The sequence below is a fragment of the Xiphias gladius genome, chromosome 16, assembly GCF_016859285.1.
Source record: "Xiphias gladius isolate SHS-SW01 ecotype Sanya breed wild chromosome 16, ASM1685928v1, whole genome shotgun sequence".
Taxonomy (NCBI): domain Eukaryota; kingdom Metazoa; phylum Chordata; class Actinopteri; order Istiophoriformes; family Xiphiidae; genus Xiphias; species Xiphias gladius.
In genome coordinates, this window is record NC_053415.1 from 28,886,079 (window position 1) to 28,905,209 (window position 19,131).

Below are 19,131 nucleotides of genomic sequence, written 5' to 3' on the forward strand. Positions count from 1 at the left end.
CACCATGAGCAACTTTGTACTGTTGTTGAAATAATGACTGCTGTCCATTGGCTTGAATGGGGGCTACAGTGCAGATATATCCAGGTCTTATTGAATTCTCTTCTGGTCTGCTGCACGTATACATAAGTCAGATGGTAATTATTGTCTGGTATCGCTTGGATCAATTTGCATTTAACCCAGATTTCGGGGACCAAAGAGGATTGTGGCGCGTCAAGCCACTAGGAGCCGAGACAGAAAACGGGGACAGGAAGCCATCTTATTAGCTTCTTTATTCGTTCATCTTCACTCTGTGATGAAATAAACGTCTCTGCTGTTTTTATTCCAGCTTTTCTTTCAGCTGAAGCTCCATTCAGCAGAGCCATAAATCACTGTCTTCACATTTTAGTTTAGCTAACGTGCCAGACGTCCAGGACAAAGGAGGCTCCTGAGACGACGTGATGACCCCGCCCCCCACCACCACCGCCGCCGCCGCCGCCGCCACTACCGACACCCCAGGGCAGGCTGTGTCCACTGGGTCACCTAGTTCTGCCCCAGAGGGGGGGCTTTCTTTTCCCAGGCTCATTAGAAGTCTGGAGGAGGGACGGGGGGGTTGGGCCTGGTGGGACCATTAGTTTCAGGTGAACTGGTTTACACAACAACTGGACAGACTCCCACTACTCCCAGTATAACATTTAGCTGCTACACCTCACTGGGGTCTTTAACAGATATTACAAGATCAGTGGTGGAATGGAACTAAGTACACTTACTGAAGTACGATACTAAAGTACAGCTTTGAAGTACTTGTACTTTACTCGAGTATTTCGATTTATGCTACTTTCTACTTGCACTCCACCACATTTCAGAGGGAGATGTTGCACTCTTTACTGCTCTCCATTTATCTGACAGCTACTTTGCAGATGACGATTTTACATAATACATAAGATCAACGAGCTGAGCGCCGTCTGATTGGTGCTGTTACTATGGAACTGGCCTACTATCTCTCAGTGTAGCCTACTCTAGCCTGTTAGCAAAGTTAATTATCACTTAACGTGATGTTCACTTAGGCGTTAGCATGGAGCCTCCCATTCATAAACACAGGAAACACTAATGTTTACCACGCAACGGACCTCAGTCCAAATTATTAGCTAGGAGTCACCGATCATTTCGGTTTGTAGGTGTTAAAGTGCACCGTGCTCTTATCGCTTCACGCAGCGTTTGCTGAATTGTTACTGGGAACGCTGGGACGACTTCGTCTGAACTGAACAGACCACCGTGCACCACGTATTCAGCGCCACCTGTGCTTTTCCTGCTCCACAGGGCCAAAATGCCCCCCGTGGAACGAAACCATAAAAATATGCTTTTTATGGCGTGTCCCTTTAACCTACATGTTTGACACTGACTGACTGGATTTGGGCATTATCAGAGCGAGGTATTGATTGACCCGTTTAAGCCTGTTTTCCTGTCACATCATCATTGTAGTATCTGAATCCACGTGTGAAGTGATCCAGACTTTAACATGCTTCATCGGCGTCACATCGATCGCTCCCACCGACTGAAAACTGATCACAGACACATCACAACACTGATACAGACTCATAAAGTGCAGTATAAACACACAGTGACCGGTGAGAGAAGAAAAGAAAAGAAAGAACCGCACACACATCAATGACCTCTATTGAATCTGGTCCCTTTGAGCGAGGCACAAACAGCCAATGAGCGCACACAAAGCCGGCCTTTCAAGTTCATCTGGACTGATGTAATAAAATTGACACATGGAGTCGGCTGAATTCTGGGGCGCCTGTTACCTAAACTCTCATTTCCAAAGCACTGTCACCTCCCCTCACTGCAAATGAATCAATTACAGAGCAGTATAATCCTGTTAGGGGGAGATGAATGCATACCTCCCCGTTGGCAGGTGCTGGCAGGCTGAAGGGGCTTATTGGAGCAGGCGATATCAAAGCTGGGGGTTTTATCTGCCACATTAGAACCACTGCAAACCACCGAGTACAAGCCGCTGTGCCTGCGCTCGCTGTCTTAGCCTACACAATGAAATACTATTCAAAATGGTAATGTCAGAAACAAACACTGAGCTCATCACGCTGCAGATTTGGAGACGATTGGAAGTCTTTATTTCAGCCAGAATTCAAAGGCAGTTCTTCTTCTTCTGCTGCTGCTTCTTTGCACATTTAATCTCCATTTTCCTCAGATTTCCCTTCAGGTTGCATTAACTTACTATCACTATCACACGTACTGTGTATCCTGTCGTTGCAGCTTTTCATTAAAGCCTGTTTTTATGGCTGCGCCATTTCATCAGATGGAAATATTTTATGTGTGCTGCATTATTTGAGACCCCCCCCCCCTCAAAAAAAATGCAGACTGATAGATTTGAGATCTGTGGAAACTTTGCACTTCACTTTCAGATTTTGGAATTCAAACTCTAATTCTAGTTTAAGAACTAAAAAAATCGATTCACTCTGGGAGAAATAGCTTGACAAATTCATCTTAACTCACGAATAACTCGGAACTACAACTCCGCTGCTAGTTTTGGATGATCGGTTTTAGGCTGGGGAACTAGAAATAGGATTCTAAATCTACTGCGAACTTTACTCAAAAAATCTACAACTGGACTTTTAATCGCGGTTTTAGGTTTTTAGAATAAAGCTCTACAACTACGATCCAAACGTTTCCAAAGACACCAAATGCTGGGAGTCAGGCTGAACTTGGAGGAAAAGTGTCTTAAATAAGAACTAGGGCTGTATTTTTATTTGCAATTCTAGTTTTAAAATTTAGCCATAAGATCGAGAACTAACCCATAATGTGACAGAAATCCTATTTCTTCACTGCACAAAACGAACAGTTGCGCAGACTGTACTCCAACCACTGTGTTGGTATCAGAGACAAAACTCAGGTATTGTAACTTTTCAAACTACAGAGCGGCAGCGGGGTGAGGGTGTGTGTGTGTGTGTTGGTGGGTGGGTGGTGGTGGGGGGGTCGGTGGGAACCAACAATCCACCTCATTGTTTTGGCGGCGGCGCTCCTGGGCGCGTTCAGCTCTGACACATTCACAAGGTCCAATCTGTCTGGCAGCGGCGGCCGACATTCTGAAGCACCTTGTCAGATAACGCCTGCACCACAGCGAGGAGCGGCCCGGGGGGAAATAATGAAACCAACAATGACAGAGGGGCTGTGTGCAGCCAAGAGGGGAGGACCGGGGGGGGCGGGGGGGCCGGGCTCAGAGACAACAAGATGGAGGGAGAGAAAGAGAGAGTGGGAGAAAGACAGGAGGGAAGGGGGGACAACTAAAGCCCCTGCCTCAACCATCGTCCTCCCCCTGCCGTCGGCCCCGGCTCACCCAGACCATTGTGCACCCAGGGGGGTTCAGGAGATAAATGGCCGCATGTTAACCACGTTTGACAGGCTGCACAAAAGGGGACACCTCGGGTCCCATGACGCAACCTGTACACTGCCCCCCCCCCAACCTCAACATCCCCACTGAGGTACAACCCCACCCCCACATCACCAACACCACTATCAACATCGCCACCCAAACTCAGGAGGGGCAGGAGGGCAGTCCCAGACGGGGATGGGGTCGAGTCTGGAGAACCACAGGAAGCGGGATTTAATGCAGTTTACATGTATCAGTCACTGTTTCAGAATAAAAGCTCAATCAGAATCAATAAAAAAAAAACTCCGTCGCTGGATAAAGACCAGACCATCCAGAGTGAAAACAGAAAACATGTTGTCATGTAACATGTACGAGTTGAGCATCTTTCTCTTTGATTGCACCGAGATCACCTGATTCAGACTCGGCAGCTTTTACCTGCAGCTGCCAGGAAGCAGAAAGTCTGGACATCACGTTATGAGTCCTTTTAAACTGCATTTTTATGATAATGAGCTTTTGACAATGATTTGACGATGCGTCTTTTAAAAATTCGTTTTATACGACGATTCATTTTGTGTGTGATTTTGTCAAGACGACGGCTTTTTTAGATCAGTGCATTTTTGACTCGAGTGTTTTCACCGACACGACACATTTTTAAAAAAAGATTGACGTATTTCGGCGCCTTCTTTCTAAATCATCGGTTCTACCATGATGCACGAAGCATGTATGTGTAAGTCGAGATGACGCGTTTTTTCCTGACGACAGCGCAGTTTTCAATCACTTTTGGTGGCGACAACGCATCCGTCAACCACAGTGGCGCAGGTTTAAGTGGTTTTTCCACAATGATGCACTTCTGTGTTTATCTAGAGGACGATGGTGCATTTTTGACACATTTGCCTGAACCACATCTCTTCAGCTGTAATAAGGAGAGTAAAGGAGAATAAGGCGTCCGTCAGCCACAGTTCAGGCCGAAGGCTGAGAGGATATTTGGGGGGGAGGTGGTTTTGCTAGGGAGGGGGGATTATTCTCCTCTGCTAACCTTTTCAGCGCTGCCTGCTTCTTTGATGGCTGACAGGACTCACAAAGGCACCTGCCCCATCCCCGAGTGTCCCCCCCGCCTCCCCCGGCTCTCCTCCCCTGACCTGACTGGCATTCCTGGCCTACAGGGGGTCCTCCCCATGGCTACCTTTACACACCCCCCCGAATCCAAAGTCCGGTAATCCCACTGCAAACAAGGTTGTGCCGGCTCAGAGGCGACGCACGAGACTTCTCACAGCCGCTCGGCTAAAAGGTGGACGACTGATGAAGCCCATCGCCGTGGGAACCAACACAGGAAAGAAAATCATTAAAATGCTTTATGGGACCGGACCAATGGGAAGGTCTCTGCAGATCTGAACGAGCAGAGATGTCGACCAGACAAGAGGGGGTCTGAGAAAAACTAATCTGGACTTTTATAAACCCGTTTTTAATCATGTAAACACGGTTTCCACATCACGAGTTTGTCCACTGAAAACCTCCAAGACAAACGACTCCAAAATGTGGTGTTGTTGCCGTTTTCAGTCTTTTAAAAAGATGGTGAAACATTTTTGAGTCTTCATAGACTCTGAACTTTTCCAGTGTTCGATGATGAGCTCGCTTTTGAGAGCGAGGAATCCTTTCTAAGCCGTTTTAAACAATGATGACGCAGTTTTGAGCAGTTTTCTACCTTGTCAATGCACTTTTGCATCTTTCTCAGTTTCACCCTTTTGAGACAATGATGCAGTTTTGTGTCTATTTTGGTGAAGATGAACCATTTTTAATTTTTATTATATTTTATATTATATTATTATATTTTGTATCCTTTTGCATGAATTTTGAGGCACTTTACACAATTACTTTGCAATTCTGAGCAATTTGTTGACAACAGCACATTGTCCTTTAGTAATTTTGTACAGTGGATTTTATACAACGCTGGTGCCTTTTTCAGTCTTTTGATAAAATGATGAGATAGTTTGTGTCTGTTTTATTGAAGATGATGCACATTTTGAATCTTTTTTTGAGGATGCTGGCACGTTTTCCTTTTTTTTTTGCCAATACTAGTGTATTTTGGAATCATTTTTTAAAATTACAGTACCACAGAGAGCTTCTCTCTTTACATCTGGTATGACTTGTATACATTTTTGTGATATATAATGTAGGTTTTTGAGAATGTTTTGGGGACAGCAAAATGACATTATGAGTATTTGCAGCATTGAGGCAAAGACGAGTCAAGCGAACACACACACACACACACACACACACACACACACACACACACAGTGTTGTCCCTCTTTCCTTTATACCCGGTTTAACAAAACTCTGCCGTCACGCCCGTTTAGCTCAATAATAGACGGTCGACAGCCGAAACCCTCATCAACCTCCAGCTGTCATGTGAGGACAATAAGACGAGTTTAAAAGAAGACAGACAGAAATGCTAGAGCGTGTTTGAGTCCATCAGCCCCTACGAATGACATCATTCAAGGCCCCGCCCATCCCACCTGCCCCGCCCCATGAAAACAGCCAATCAGAGTATCCTGTTTGGAGGGCGCGCAGGTTGCTCAAATTTTTCCCTAACTGGCCGGGTTGCCGCGATGGTCGACGGCCACGACGTTAAGATCTCACACACTAGCGTCGCTTCGTCACTGTACATACAAAAAAACTGATGATGGTGAGAACTCTAAGGACTCAATAAGGACAGTTTCCCACCTTTAAGGTCAGATTGGATTTAAATGTAAACGTTTAGATATCTGTCTGTTCATGACCAAAGAGTTTAACTTTCACATAAAACATTTCAAATTTAAAAACTTTTTATTTTTGATGACGCTGACGATTTCGGGTCTGTTTTGAAGAAGGTGACATTTTTTAGACAACCACGCTTTCGTGAAAATGACAGCGTATTTATCGGCCATTTTAACAACTGCAACAGGAACAACATACACGCTTTACGTTCAAGTCCACAAGGAGAACTTTTTTTCCTTAAAGATGCAGTCTGACATTATTATCTTTCACCAGTACTTTCAAACTTCAAAACAGATTTATTACTTAATTTTTTCAATTTTTTCAATTATATTTTCCAAAAATGTTTTACTTTAATTTCTTTTTTTTAGTCATTCCTTTTAATTTTCATATTTTTGCGTTATTTATTTTACTGTATAATTTTTTAAATATGTTACTTATAAATGTATTATATATTTCTACATCTTTTGATTTTATGACTTTTTTGGACGTTTTTATCACTTGTTTGGATATTTTTTTGTAATTTTGTGTTTGTGTAACTTGTTTAATATAAGTTCATTGTGTTATTTCATATTTACTTTGTGAAAAGCTGTTCTTTCTGCCTTTTTTCGTAGAGGTTGGGATACAAGAAGGAACCTCCGCACTTATTTATTGATATCTACTTTTGCAGTTTACATTTTCGGAGCTGTCTGTAGACTGTCTGACATCTGTGCTGTACTGTGAGTACTTGAAGTGAACCTGTCTCTTTGTTTTCTAACTGATCATTTTGAACAAGCTCGTCATTCAGGACTCGTCAGTTTCTGGTGTTTTGTTTCCACTTCGTGTCCGGTGCTCGTAATGGTGTGTTCATGGTCACGCTGCGGCTCGGCGGACTCACCGAGGCTGCAGAGGTGAAGAAGTTTCCCTCAGACCGGACTCTGTGGAGCAGCTTTGACAGGAGTGTCAGCTCAGATACCTCAGACCCAGAGGTCAGTTGAGCAGGACTTCCCCCCGAGGCGGCCGGGTCGCACCGAGCAGCGCTGCTCAGCCTCATTACTTTAATTGGTAGATCTGTGACCAGGAAGTGGTGTCCTTTCAACGCGGCCTGAAACCCTGCTGATCTGATCTGGCCTGAGGAGGTTTTCACTGAGAGGACCGAGAGTCCGAGTGGACGGAAAAAGGTGAAAGTATCTGAGCTCCTCCACAAGACACAAACTCTGACGGACAGAGAGGACTTAGAGAAAGTTATGGTAACTCATCAACACTTATCAACTGTTTCTCACGGAGAACCATTTCAGTGCAGTTTAAAACCAGACGTATACAAAAAGAAAATACATCGGAGCGAAGCGGCCAAGTGTTGAGGACAAACATGAGCAAACTCTGGCCCAGATTCAGCTTTTTCAAGATGTGCAGAGGGTGAGTTTTTCAGTCTTGTGGACCATACAGAGATGCAGTTTTCTCATTTGTCATTTTGATGATCCAGTTTTTGACTTCAGCTCTTTTCTATGATGACGATGTGTTTTTGTATCGTTTGAAATAACGTCGATGTATTTTTGAGTCACTGTTGAAAATAACGATAACACGGCGAACTTCATTCTTAGAAACTTCAAATCTTTTCTACAAGGTTGACACCTTTTTGCATCATTTTCTTTGATGACGGTTAAATTTTGAGTCTTCTTTTGATGAAAGTGATGCATTTGTAGGATATTGTTCAATCTCTAGGTGTTGTAGTTATTGTCATGATGACAGGCATTTTAAGTATGAAGACAGTGACGGTTCATTTTTTGACTGTGATGCCACGTTTCTGAGCCGTCCTTCTGTTTTCCTACACCTTCGATCCAGCTGGTATCAGCTCAGTGTCAACTGATACACCTGAACTTTACCTAGTTTTCTAGGTTGTTGACATATTTCAGGAAGAAGAGGAATCAGCTCCGGTTTGCAACAGCAACAACTTTACAAGAGATTTCATTGTGACTCGATGACCTTCAACGACCCTCAGAAACGACCAAATGCCCATGATTCTTTTCACCGAGTCCACGTTCATGGATTGTTACTAACTGATGCAGCCGCCAACTCTGAAATCTCAGATGTCTGAGCCTCCCTGAATGCAACATCAAGAGGTAGCTGCACAAACACACCTGTACCTGTTCACTGCTGCCATGAGAGGTTCAGTGACAGCTGGGAGAACACACCCAGCGTCTGTCCGTTCTGAGCCAAAGACAGAGGAACTGGGGTTTGATTGATTTTAAACTGATTTTAAACAGAGCAACAGAGGTGGGCTGGGCCTGGAGCTGTAGGACAGAGGTACGGGGGGTCGGTCAGGGGGTGTCGAGTCATTCGGCCGTACGCTGGCGGTCTGGACACACAGATGTCATGACACCTTAATTCAGCCATCCGTTATTGATTGTTCCATGTGTGGCTGACCTTGCCGCAGGAGCTCGGCCAATCAAACGAATAGTTTTTATGAGGGAGGGGCCATTGAGAACAAGCGTGACTGCACAGATTCACACTGAACCTGACCAGGTTTATTTCTCTGATCTGGCCTCTGATCTGACCCAGTCCGGTCAGGGTTAAAAACACCCTCGGACATTTCACAGTCAGTGTGTTCACGGTATTTTCACACCCGATCTAACATCGGGGAGACTTCAGAAAAGTGGATCGTTTTGCACTAAGAGCAGATGATACAAGGCCACAGTCACACTACGGAAAAGGAAAAGGTCCGAAACTCAAAAAACAGAAACAATACTCAGAAAGAATAGTGAAGAAGTGTGGTGCAAATGTAATGGAGAAAGTTTTAAAAATGCATTAAGTCTAAAGAACTTAAAAAAATATTTCTGTCCTAAAATGTTCAGAAACCTATGATAAAGTGTATTTGAAAAAATTGCAGTAAAAAAAGTTACGACTGAATCGGAAATGAAGGAGTGATATTTGACTCTGGCTCGTCATTAGAAAGTGACCAGGAAGGTCTGACTCATCGTTTTTAACTGTTTTCATCGCTTCTCATTTTTGTCCCTTTATTCAGTTCTCCATAAATTAGCTGCTCCGAGCATCTCGGGTTCAATCAGTCACATCTTTTAAATCACTGCTAAAAACTCACGTTTACCAAAAGGTCTTTTACCGTCTGCTCCGTCAGTCGACTTTTATTCATTAATCGTGTTATTTTATCAGCATTCTTCTCCCGTGTTGTTATCCTGGTATCTCAGCCAGTTTAACAGTTGTCTGTCAGTCTTCTTTGTAGTTTTAGTTATAAATGCTTTTGTAACAGTGTTTATAAAGCAGTTATCAGCAGTGAACGTCCTCCCGCTCGTCTATCAGCCCTCTGTTGTCTCTGCAGTGACGTACCTCCGCTCTGACCTTGGTGAGTCTGGTCTGTTTAGGCTAACGGCGACAAAATGTCACCGGGCGGCTCTGAGCTCACTCATGAAGAAAATGTGCACATGGCAACATGAAGAACGGGGGGGGTCGACAATACACGCACGTCAGTCACCTTGAAACATCACAAACACCAGAGCAGTTTTACACCAACACCATTCCACTGCACAGATGCATCATGGGAGGCGTAGGAGATGTCTAAGGAGTTTTTGTTGTTGGCGGCACAGAGATGAGCTTTGTGTGAGCAGAAGAAGAAGAAGAAGAATATAAGCAGAAGAAGAAGAGCGCAGTCCCCCCTCCCTCGGTGACAGATATTAGAGGAGGAATAAAGCTGCAGAGGTGTAGGAGGCTGACAGACAGGTGTGTGTGTGTGTGTGTGTGTGTGTTACGGCTTAATGAACAAGAGCTTAAAGAGGCAGGACTGTGGGGGTCGGGTCTGGGGGGGGCAGGGGTCTTTAACAAATCTATAGCCGTATAGACAAACGGGACACACACGTCAACAAGTCACAGTCTTCAGCCTGCAGGACGATGAAATACTAAACTAACTAAAAACGCTGGAGTCAAAAAAAATTCAAGAAATCTAAAAAACACAAGAATTAAAAGTTCGAAAAAAAATTGACTCCACCAGAGTCAAGCAAATGAAAAATGTCGAAAGCTTGAGAGTCAGAAAAATAAAAATTATTTTGAGTGAATTTTAAAAAAAAAAGACCAAAACACTTGAGTCTAGAAAATACAAAAAATCGAACGTGCTAGAATCAATAGAAATGAAAAATCCTAAAATCACTAGAATCAAGAAAAAAAAAAAATCTAAATCTAAAATAATGCAAAAAACCTGACACCGATAGAAAGAAGAAAATAAAAAGTTGTGCTTAAAACCACTAGAATTAAAAAAAAAATCCAGAAATGATGAGATGTGAGGAAACAAAGCATCATCCAAAGCTACTCTTCGCTTTCAAAAATTACTCCAGAAATGATCCTTAAACCACCAGAGGCCAGAACATAAATCTCAGACGACGAAATTTGTGAAACTACTCGTCATGAAAAAAAAACCTGAAAATGTCTAAAATTGAGAAAATGGAAGAAATCTTAAAACCGGAGAAGAAACATCTCAAAACCACTAGAACGATGAGAATAGAAAATCTGGAAACTTCTAGAATGGACGACATTTATTCTGGTCATGTGACTGTGATGCCACCATGACGTCACTCTCTGGAGGCCCCGGGACCGCGGACAGCGTCCGTGTTGTCAGTATGTGTGTGTTTTATTTTGGCGGGGTGGGTTGGTGGTTGGGGGGTATTAACCAGACTACTTCCTGTTGTTAATATAATGTGTCTCTGCCTGCTGCAGCTTTATCTGCTGCACCTCCCTGAACAAAGGGCCCCTTCTTCCGAATGCGGGGCCCCGGCTCCTCCTCCACTGTCCAACCAGAGGTGTTTGGTGAAGTAAATCTGCCTAAATCCTGGATGGGGGGCTGAGGAGGGGTGTGTGTGTGTGTGTGTGTGTGTGTGTGTGTGTGTGGGTGGGGGGGGGGAATAAAGATAATCTGCTTTTCTTAACAATAAAACAGCTCTGGGAGGGAGGGAGGAGAAAAATTAGGAATTCATATCACATGGTGCATTTTCAACTTGATTCTTGACCTGTTAAGAAGCAGCTGAACTCCAACACAAAGCTGCCTGACGGTACAGCAGCGGCACCAGTGAGGGGCCCCGGGGCCACCAGGGGCCACCAGGGGCCCCCTCCAGGCTGAACATGGAAAAACACTGCGTGGAAGCTGGCGTTTGCGAATCCTGTGAACTTTTATCTTTGTCATCAGGAAACCGAAAAAATCTCAAAACCGCTACAACTGCAAAAACGAAAAAAAACTAATTCCGGAACCGCCTAAAATGAAGAAACCGAAAAAATCTCAAAACCAAAAAATGTGTCCTTCACTTCTTCTTCATTCGAGAATTGTTCTAGAAATTTGTGAAACCACAAGTTGAGAAAACAAACAAAGAAACAAAAATCTCAAAACCTCTAGAGTCGAGAAGACGGAAACAATCTGGAAGTTCGTAAAGCAAGAAACCGAAAAACAAAAATCCGTAAACCGTTACAGACAAAGATATAAGAAAAGGAAATCTCTCAACTGCTAGAATCAAGAAAAATCTCTAAAATATGACAAAAAGAAACTGAAAAAAATCTCAAAACCACTTGAAAGCAAAACCAAAAATGAAAGAAACGTCAAAATCATTCACTTGCTCTTCCCTCAGAATTATTCTAGACATGATCTCGAAATGACTAGAGTCAGTCAAAGAGACAAACCAGGCTACAAAACAACTTTTAATTATCCAAAGAAAAAAATGCCTTGAAATATTTTGCTGGACTCTTGGTCCTCTTGAGTCTTAATGAGGATGTCTATGCAATAGAAACCCGATTTCTTGGTCTTTTTTCATCTGCGACGACGTTTTAAGGGAGAAATATTTCCTCAAGATGCCTCATGCAGCAGCTGGTCGTCACTCTCTCTCTCTAAGTTTTCCTTAATGTCTCTCGGCCGTCAGCTCTGTCATTCAGCTGTGAATGGTCCAGAAGTGGCTTCCCTCCATCCCGTAACTCTATCCGTCCATTAGTGGGGGGCGGGGGCGGGGGGGTCTATATAGGGCACATACACAACACACACCTTCGCTCCACCTTACGTCTTCCTTTCTTTCATCAACCTCTCTCTCTTTCTCTTTCTTTTGCCCTTTTCCTCCACTTCCCCTCCTCCTCCTCCTCCTCCTCCTCCCTCACTTTTCTCTCCTTTCTTTTTTCTCTCTCCTCCACCTTTTTTCTCGAGCTCTTTTCATCCGGGACGACGCCGCGGCGAGCCGAGCCGCGCGGCCCCGGCGGCGGTGAGAGGGTCTGAATTGTGATTAAGAAGGAGGAGAGAGGAGCCGCTTTTCTTTGTTCTGCCCTCGGGGAGGTGTTTACAGAGGGGGGGTGAAACATGGCGGAGCAGATATGAAAGGCATTCGGGTCAGTGAGAATGACAGCGACAGAGTACAGCGGTGGCATCGGAAGACGCTCTGAGCGCGTTTGCGTTTGTGCGTTATAGGGACGCGAAACCTGATCTCGCACAACACTGCGGGACACGCCCTGCATACGGGGACAACCGGCGGGTCCTCGCGAGGTAAAGTTCAAGGTAAAGCGATAAAAGATATTTCGAGTCTTCGCGGAACGAGGGCGACGCAGAGACTTCAAAAGTGTTTGTTAACACGGAAACGGGCCAAAGAGCAGATATGAATCTTTTCATCGATACTGAATTCAAATCTGACAACTCCCTGGAAACTAAACAATCATCTCTGGATTCTGGTGGAAAATCTGCAGCAAAATCCCCAGAAACCGAGTTGAGTCACGGTGGCATTACAAATGTTCACGCCTGAACACTCCCACCTAACACAGAGGTGTGGTTTTGGTTTAAACGAGCACAAAACCTGCACAAGATAACCGAGTTTCAGACGGAAAAAAAACAGCGGAGGCAGCTGTGACTGACACCGTCCGACAGACACCGGCTGCCGAATATGTAAAAATATCCCGAGCAGGTGAAAGGAGAAGACCAACAAGTGGTCTGGTCTGAGTGCTGCAGCCGTCACCACACACCGTTACTGTCCGGGGCAAGCTCCTTATCTGTGCCTGATCAAAACGTCCCCGGTCCGTCCTCTATAAAACACACCGAATGCGAGTCACCTATGGATCACCGCGGAGAGTCCTGGCGGTTAAAGGCCATCACCGTGTCGTCTAAAAGCCGTCGGTTCGTTTCCTGTCTGCATGCTTTCTAGGAAGGGCAAAAATGTCCGTACATACTCATCTGTGTTAATCATACCCTCCTTGGCCACATGACGAGGTACCCTACAGGCTCTCACGTAATCCAGAACAACAGCTCTGCCATACAATCTACTTTTACGAAGCCAGTTTTTCTCCGACCTTCTGAGAGCTGCTAATTCAGCTACGTGTCTACTGCTGAGGTTCTTGTACTGGACTGCATTACACACCGCAAAGGGTTTTTCCGATTGGTTGTAAATTACATGAGTTCAGACGTCTGTGGGACGTCCCAGTGTCCCAGGGGTCTAGGATGCAGACCACGCAGCTCGACAAAACGCTCCTTTCTGCAGGGCAGGCTTCAAAACGCACCGAGTGACGACAGTGTCACCTGGCCGTGTCCTGGCGGTTCAAAGGTTCGGGACCCTGACCGTGTAGTCCAGTGTCCTTGGTTCGAGTACAGTTGCGTGTCATCCCCACTCTCTCTCCTCTGCCCCATCAGCTCCAATTTCTAACTAAGGCCGACTGTTCCAAAATAAATATGTGTACAATATTTAGAAAGGCCCACAAATCTTCAAGTTTAGTGACGTATTTCTCTCATCAGAGTAATTTACAAATGCTTTTTTCTGCAGCGCAGGTTCTTAGACCCGTCAGAGACACAGAGACTCGTGTCAGTTTATGTCCGTTAAACATGTATCGTCAGCAGACTTTCAACCAAGGCCGCGTTTTCTGACGGATCATTTAAAGTGCTCACGGGTCGTCAGCGACGTGAAAAAGTCAGATTCAGACTGTTTCTGTGCGAGAGCAGGTTGTAAACACGGAGACGGTAAACGGCAGCAGAGCGTCGGTCTCTCAGTGGACAATGACACGGCTGTGAGACATGTGGCATGAATGGTACAGCAGGCGGCCTGACACCGCTGCAGGGAAACCAGACAAACCTGCGACGCTCGACGGCATGTCGGAGAAAACGTCCGCCAGACTCTGAGAGGGAACGTTTCTGTGAGGGAATCTCAGCCCGCTGAACGCTGTCTCTAACATCTGAGCCCCACAAGCCCCAAAGTGACTCAATCAACCGGTTCCTGTACTTGAACCTTTTTGATCAGAATCCTGATCCCGGTCTCTCCTGAAGGAAGACTCTTTAGTTTTTATTCTCAAAAAGTCAGAATAGGTCCAGATCTAAAAAGGCACAGGCACGATGTGACTCTGTCTTTTTCTCCCCCAATCTTGTCAGGTATGTGTGGAAATAATCGGCCCACGCCAATGTCAGGATTTGAAAATGATCCGCACTAACAACCGAGGTCCAGTCTGTCAGGGTTGAGAGACTCGTCGCTCCTCTTTTCCTCCGACTTTCTTCAAGTCTGGACGAAAAATGCTGATTTTGTTCGTACAGGCCTCAGTTAGAGACGTGTTCGAGAGGGTTTTACGATCATACAGTCGCACGACGTACGACACCCTCTAACATCACACTTTAACGGAAATAAAAAGGGAGGAACCTCGGGGACAGACACCGGCCCGTTGAAATAAAATATCGGACACTTTTCCCAAAATTCCGCCTTTGAAGACTGGGATCAATTTAAAATACACTTCTGAGACTTTTAACCTACGTTTGTAAAGACGTGGACGTCGGTGGGTGAGATGAACAAAAAGATTCAAACATTAGCAACAAACTTGGTGCAGTAAACGGAGAATTAAAAAAAAAAAACAGCTGCAGCCTCGCAGCTGGAGGTGACGGACAGGCACCCAGAGGTGGAGGAGGCAGTTCAGTCTGCGGAGATCCTGTTACACCAGGCCCTAATCTGACCCCCCTCACCCCGCTCCCTCCCTCCTTCCTCACCCCCATCCACAACCCCCCAGGACCCCTGAGAGGAGAAGACGGAGCCGCATCCCGAGAAAAGGAAAAACCACAACGACATGAAGCGACGACAGGAGGAAACGTCGTCACAAAACTCAATGACACGGAGGAGATTAGATTTAATCTGCGTTCTGGAGAAAAAACGCCGAAATGCAGTTTTATTTGCATTTCGGCGTTTTTCACCTTCTCAGTGGCTGGAATCTTCACGGGAATTCGATGTCTGTAGGACAATTGTGATTTATTTTTGTAAAACTTCTCATGAATAAAAATATCAGCCTGTTTTTTAAACGGTCTTTCTGCTGTAACAGTCCCTTTCAAAATCCCGAGAAAACGTTGAAAACTCAGATTCAGTCTCTGTCAATCGTCCTGCGGCTTCGGGTCCTGCTTTAAATTCTGACGCTGCCTCTTTTGTTTGCATTTAATGACGGATTGTGCCTTTAAATCAGCACGAAAACCGAGCGTTAATGAGGCCTTAAAAGTTATTTTAGTGTCATCGGAGGAGCTTTTATTGTTGCTCAGTTAACTGGAGAATTAACGCGAGTCTGTGAGTTGTGTATTTACAGAGCTGACAAAGAGAAATAAAAATAATCATATGAAATAGAAGCGGCTTCATTATTCATGGAGCAGCTGCGGAGGGGACACGGCTCCTCAGCCTGCGACACAAAGAGCAGAAAACAGGAGTTTTTTTAAAGGGAGTTCGCAACGAGAAAAAAAAGTCTGAGCTGACAGCAAATGATAAAATGTAAATTAAATGACACTGAACCAAATTCGCCGGTTTTGTCACCGAAGCCATAAAGTAAAAAAAAAACAAAACAAAAAAACGGATGTTGGTTGAGTTCGTGGTTTTTTAGTTTGTGATGAAAAACGACTTCCACCTTCACCCCAGCTCCCGTGGACACAAACACACAAACACACGGACATTAACACAATTTACACAAACGGAACTGAGCCTAAACCTGCAGAAAATCTTCGGCTTCAACTTTAATTTGTCCCAGTGAGGACGCAGATAATAACGAGGAGGACAGTCTTCCCTCCGGACTGGGAGACATTTTTAAAAACAGCTCATTCTGTCTCATCCTGGAGACAAAATGAAGCCTTTTCCTCTAATGGACGTGTGTCTTGTTGGGGCACGCGGCTCTCGGTGACACTTTGAAAGCCTACACACACGCGCCTCGGGGACAGAAAAGCGGGGACAAAAAGTGACAAAAAGCGGCGACAAAGTGATGAAACCGCGCCGGGAGGAGCAGCTCGGAGCAGCTCGGACCGTGTCTGCGGGGACCCACTTCAGACCTTCATGGTTTACATGCAGGCAGGACAGAGGGAGAACGAGCCACAGGTTTTCACGCGGAGCTGCACCTCGGATATAACGGTTTTTCCTGCTTTGAGACTGAACTCAGACCTCCTCCGCCCGGCGGGTCCCGGCGGGTCCCGCTCCGCTCCATCACACACCGACACCCGCAGGCTTCACACAGTCTCCCCCACCCCCCCACCCCCCCACGGTTCCGTTATAAAACTTTTTGTGTCTTTTGTCGCGTCCCGGGGACACGGAGACAGACAGGGACCTCCCGGCCCGGGCCAGGCGGGCGGGGACGCCACAGTGCGGTGGAGTTTGCGGGAGTTGTTGCGGGACTTTGTGTGTTCCTGTGTGTGCTCGCTTACCGTTCTTCCTCCGGGGGTTGGCCTGTTTTCGCCTCTTGCAGCGGGGACCCTCCGCCATGATCTCCTGCTTCATTGATAAGTCAGTCCTGTCCGCATGGGCTCCTCGATCCGGCTCCGCTCCGCTGCTCCTCCCCGCTGCCTGACAACCAGCACACACAAAGTAAATCCCAGAACCAGATCCTCTACGCGGACCTCACTTTACTCAGCACTTTGGGGAAAGTTATGAAGCATAAAATCCAATTTAATAAAAAGTCTCCGGAGTTTCTTTTTTGGGTTTTAGTTTGTTTGTTTTGTTGGAGAGCGTGCACCGAGCGCACCCGCCGCCCCGCGTCCCCGTCCGCCTGATCTCTGATGTGAGGAGCGTCTCTGCTGGTCTGACAGAGGAGGAGGAGGAGGGCGGACACACACAGCACAAAACACACACATCAAAAAGCGCACACACCCTTCAGAGCGTTCCTCCTCCCGATGGAGCCTCCTCCACCTCCTCCACCTTCAACGACACCAAACTAACCCTGCGCCGTGAACTTGTTGATTCGCTCCTCGGGTCACTTGTGACCGACGCGTCCGTTTTCCGCACACGGTCTGCGTGCGAGTCTGCGTTTTTCTGCGCGTGGAAATGTCGCGAAGTTCCCCCGAGTGGCCTCGCCGGTCATCAATCGCTCATCAATACGTTTATCGGGAGCGTATCGGTGACAGAGCCCTGGATGTGAGGGGAAATGTGTGGTTATATAAGCTGCGGTGGAAATTCAGGCCTGCAGTTGTGTAATGTGTGCGCACGGTCAATAAACCCCGAGAAAGACATGATGCAGACATTTCCACCATCCTCCTCATCATCCTTATCATCTTCCTCTTCTCTGGTGGTGTTAGAGAAGCGGCCACCTGCTGCCTAAAGATCTGCTCACGTTCAAATACAAGTCATTTCCACTTAGTTCAATATTTCTCTTCAGCTGCTGCACATTTCGTCATTGTCCGCATTTGTGGGACAAATGCGCAGCATGTGTCCACACCCGGACCCGCTGCAGGAGCCCGAACCCCGGGTTAATTCCTCCGGCGGCTCTGGATGTCTGAGCGGGGAGCGGCGGCAGCAGGACGCGGGGACAGACGTCCTCCTCTGCGGCCTGCCCGCCTCTCTCCACCCGTCATCATCTCTGGAGAATAGCAGAAATCCCCCCCCCCTCCGACACGCACACACACACACACACACACACGCGCGCGCGCACACACGCGCACACACACACACACACACACGCACACACACACACGCGTTCGGTCCAGAAAACACTCTCTCATTCTCCCCATCCCTCTCTCCATCCATCCAACACCTGGAGCGCCGCGGAGCGAGCGGGAGCGCGCACCTCTCTCCTCTCACCTGGCCACGCAGGTAGAGCAGCGCAGGTGAACGGCGCGCTTTGATTGGCTGCTGAGAGAAAAGAAGGTGAGGAGACAGGGTACCTACCTACCGGAGCGAGTCCGTGTCTCCTCCCGCTGAAGGAGAGAAGCAGCGAGCGAGAAAAAAGTGCTGCTGCAGCGCGAGCACCCCCTCCCTACAATATAAAAAAATTCTGGACGGTGTCCCGGTGAGTCCCGCTGAGTCCCGCTGAGTCCCGGTGTTGGAGCAGCGCCGCGGCCGGGAGGGGAGTGTCGGTCCGGGCGGGCAGGTCGGGACTGATCCGGTGTCAGAGCGGTTTGTGTGACGCCTCCCGCCAGAGCCTGTCACCGTTTTTTTTGCCTGCAACATAAACAGGCGCGAGACCTTCTAGCACCACGCGCCACCTATCTTCACGCAGAGGGATAATTGAGGAGTGTTTCCCGCCTCCTCCTCCTCCTCCTCCTCCTCCTCGTGCACACCATCACCTCTTTCTCTGATCCGGATCACTCTTTGTTTCTGATAAATTGGAGGGTTTTGGTTTGGCTCGTGCCGCTTCACAGCGTCCACGCGGCCCCTAGTGCAGCGTCAAAGCACCTGATTGGCTCACACGGGTAGATTACCTGAGCAGGTGAAGCCTCTCAGCAGCGGCACGCGCTCCGCTTTTTTCCCTCCACACAGAGAGCAGGCATTCAGGAGCGTGCGCAGACGGCTCGGCTGAGATGGCCCAGGTCGTTTGTGTGAACAGGTGTAACACGGAAACCTGCCCGCCGGCGTCACGTGTTCGGTCCGAGTTTGACTGACGGATGAAACGACCTCAGGTCAGCTTTTAGTAAATAAAATATACTATAGGCCAGTTTATTTTATTTAAAAAAAACAGAATACATTGACATAGTATTTTAAATATATATATATATATGTATTAAACACACTTTTAAGAAGAAGTATTTTATTAAAATAAATCAATAAATGCCAATTATTAAAAAAAACTAAAAATAACTCTAAACAAAATTATTT

General features: G+C 46.5%; 1 protein-coding gene across 5 annotated transcripts in view; it reads right to left on the bottom strand.

Moving 5' to 3' along the window:
* Positions 1-18,300, bottom strand: part of zeb2a (zinc finger E-box binding homeobox 2a) — a 77,390-nt gene extending 59,090 nt beyond the window's left edge. For 2 of the 5 annotated variants that reach the window (XM_040147969.1, XM_040147968.1), the window contains exons 1-2: positions 17,260-17,359; positions 16,749-16,887 (exon numbers count right to left, since the gene is read on the bottom strand). In XM_040147969.1, coding sequence (XP_040003903.1) covers positions 16,749-16,821 — 73 coding nt within the window. In that variant the 5' untranslated portion in view covers positions 16,822-16,887; positions 17,260-17,359. Of the gene's footprint in view, positions 1-16,748; positions 17,102-17,190; positions 17,233-17,259; positions 17,360-18,204 lie in introns of those variants that run through there. The other 3 variants (XM_040147966.1, XM_040147967.1, XM_040147965.1) reach the window with 3 other exon arrangements.
* Between the last annotated feature and the right edge of the window lie 831 nt (positions 18,301-19,131).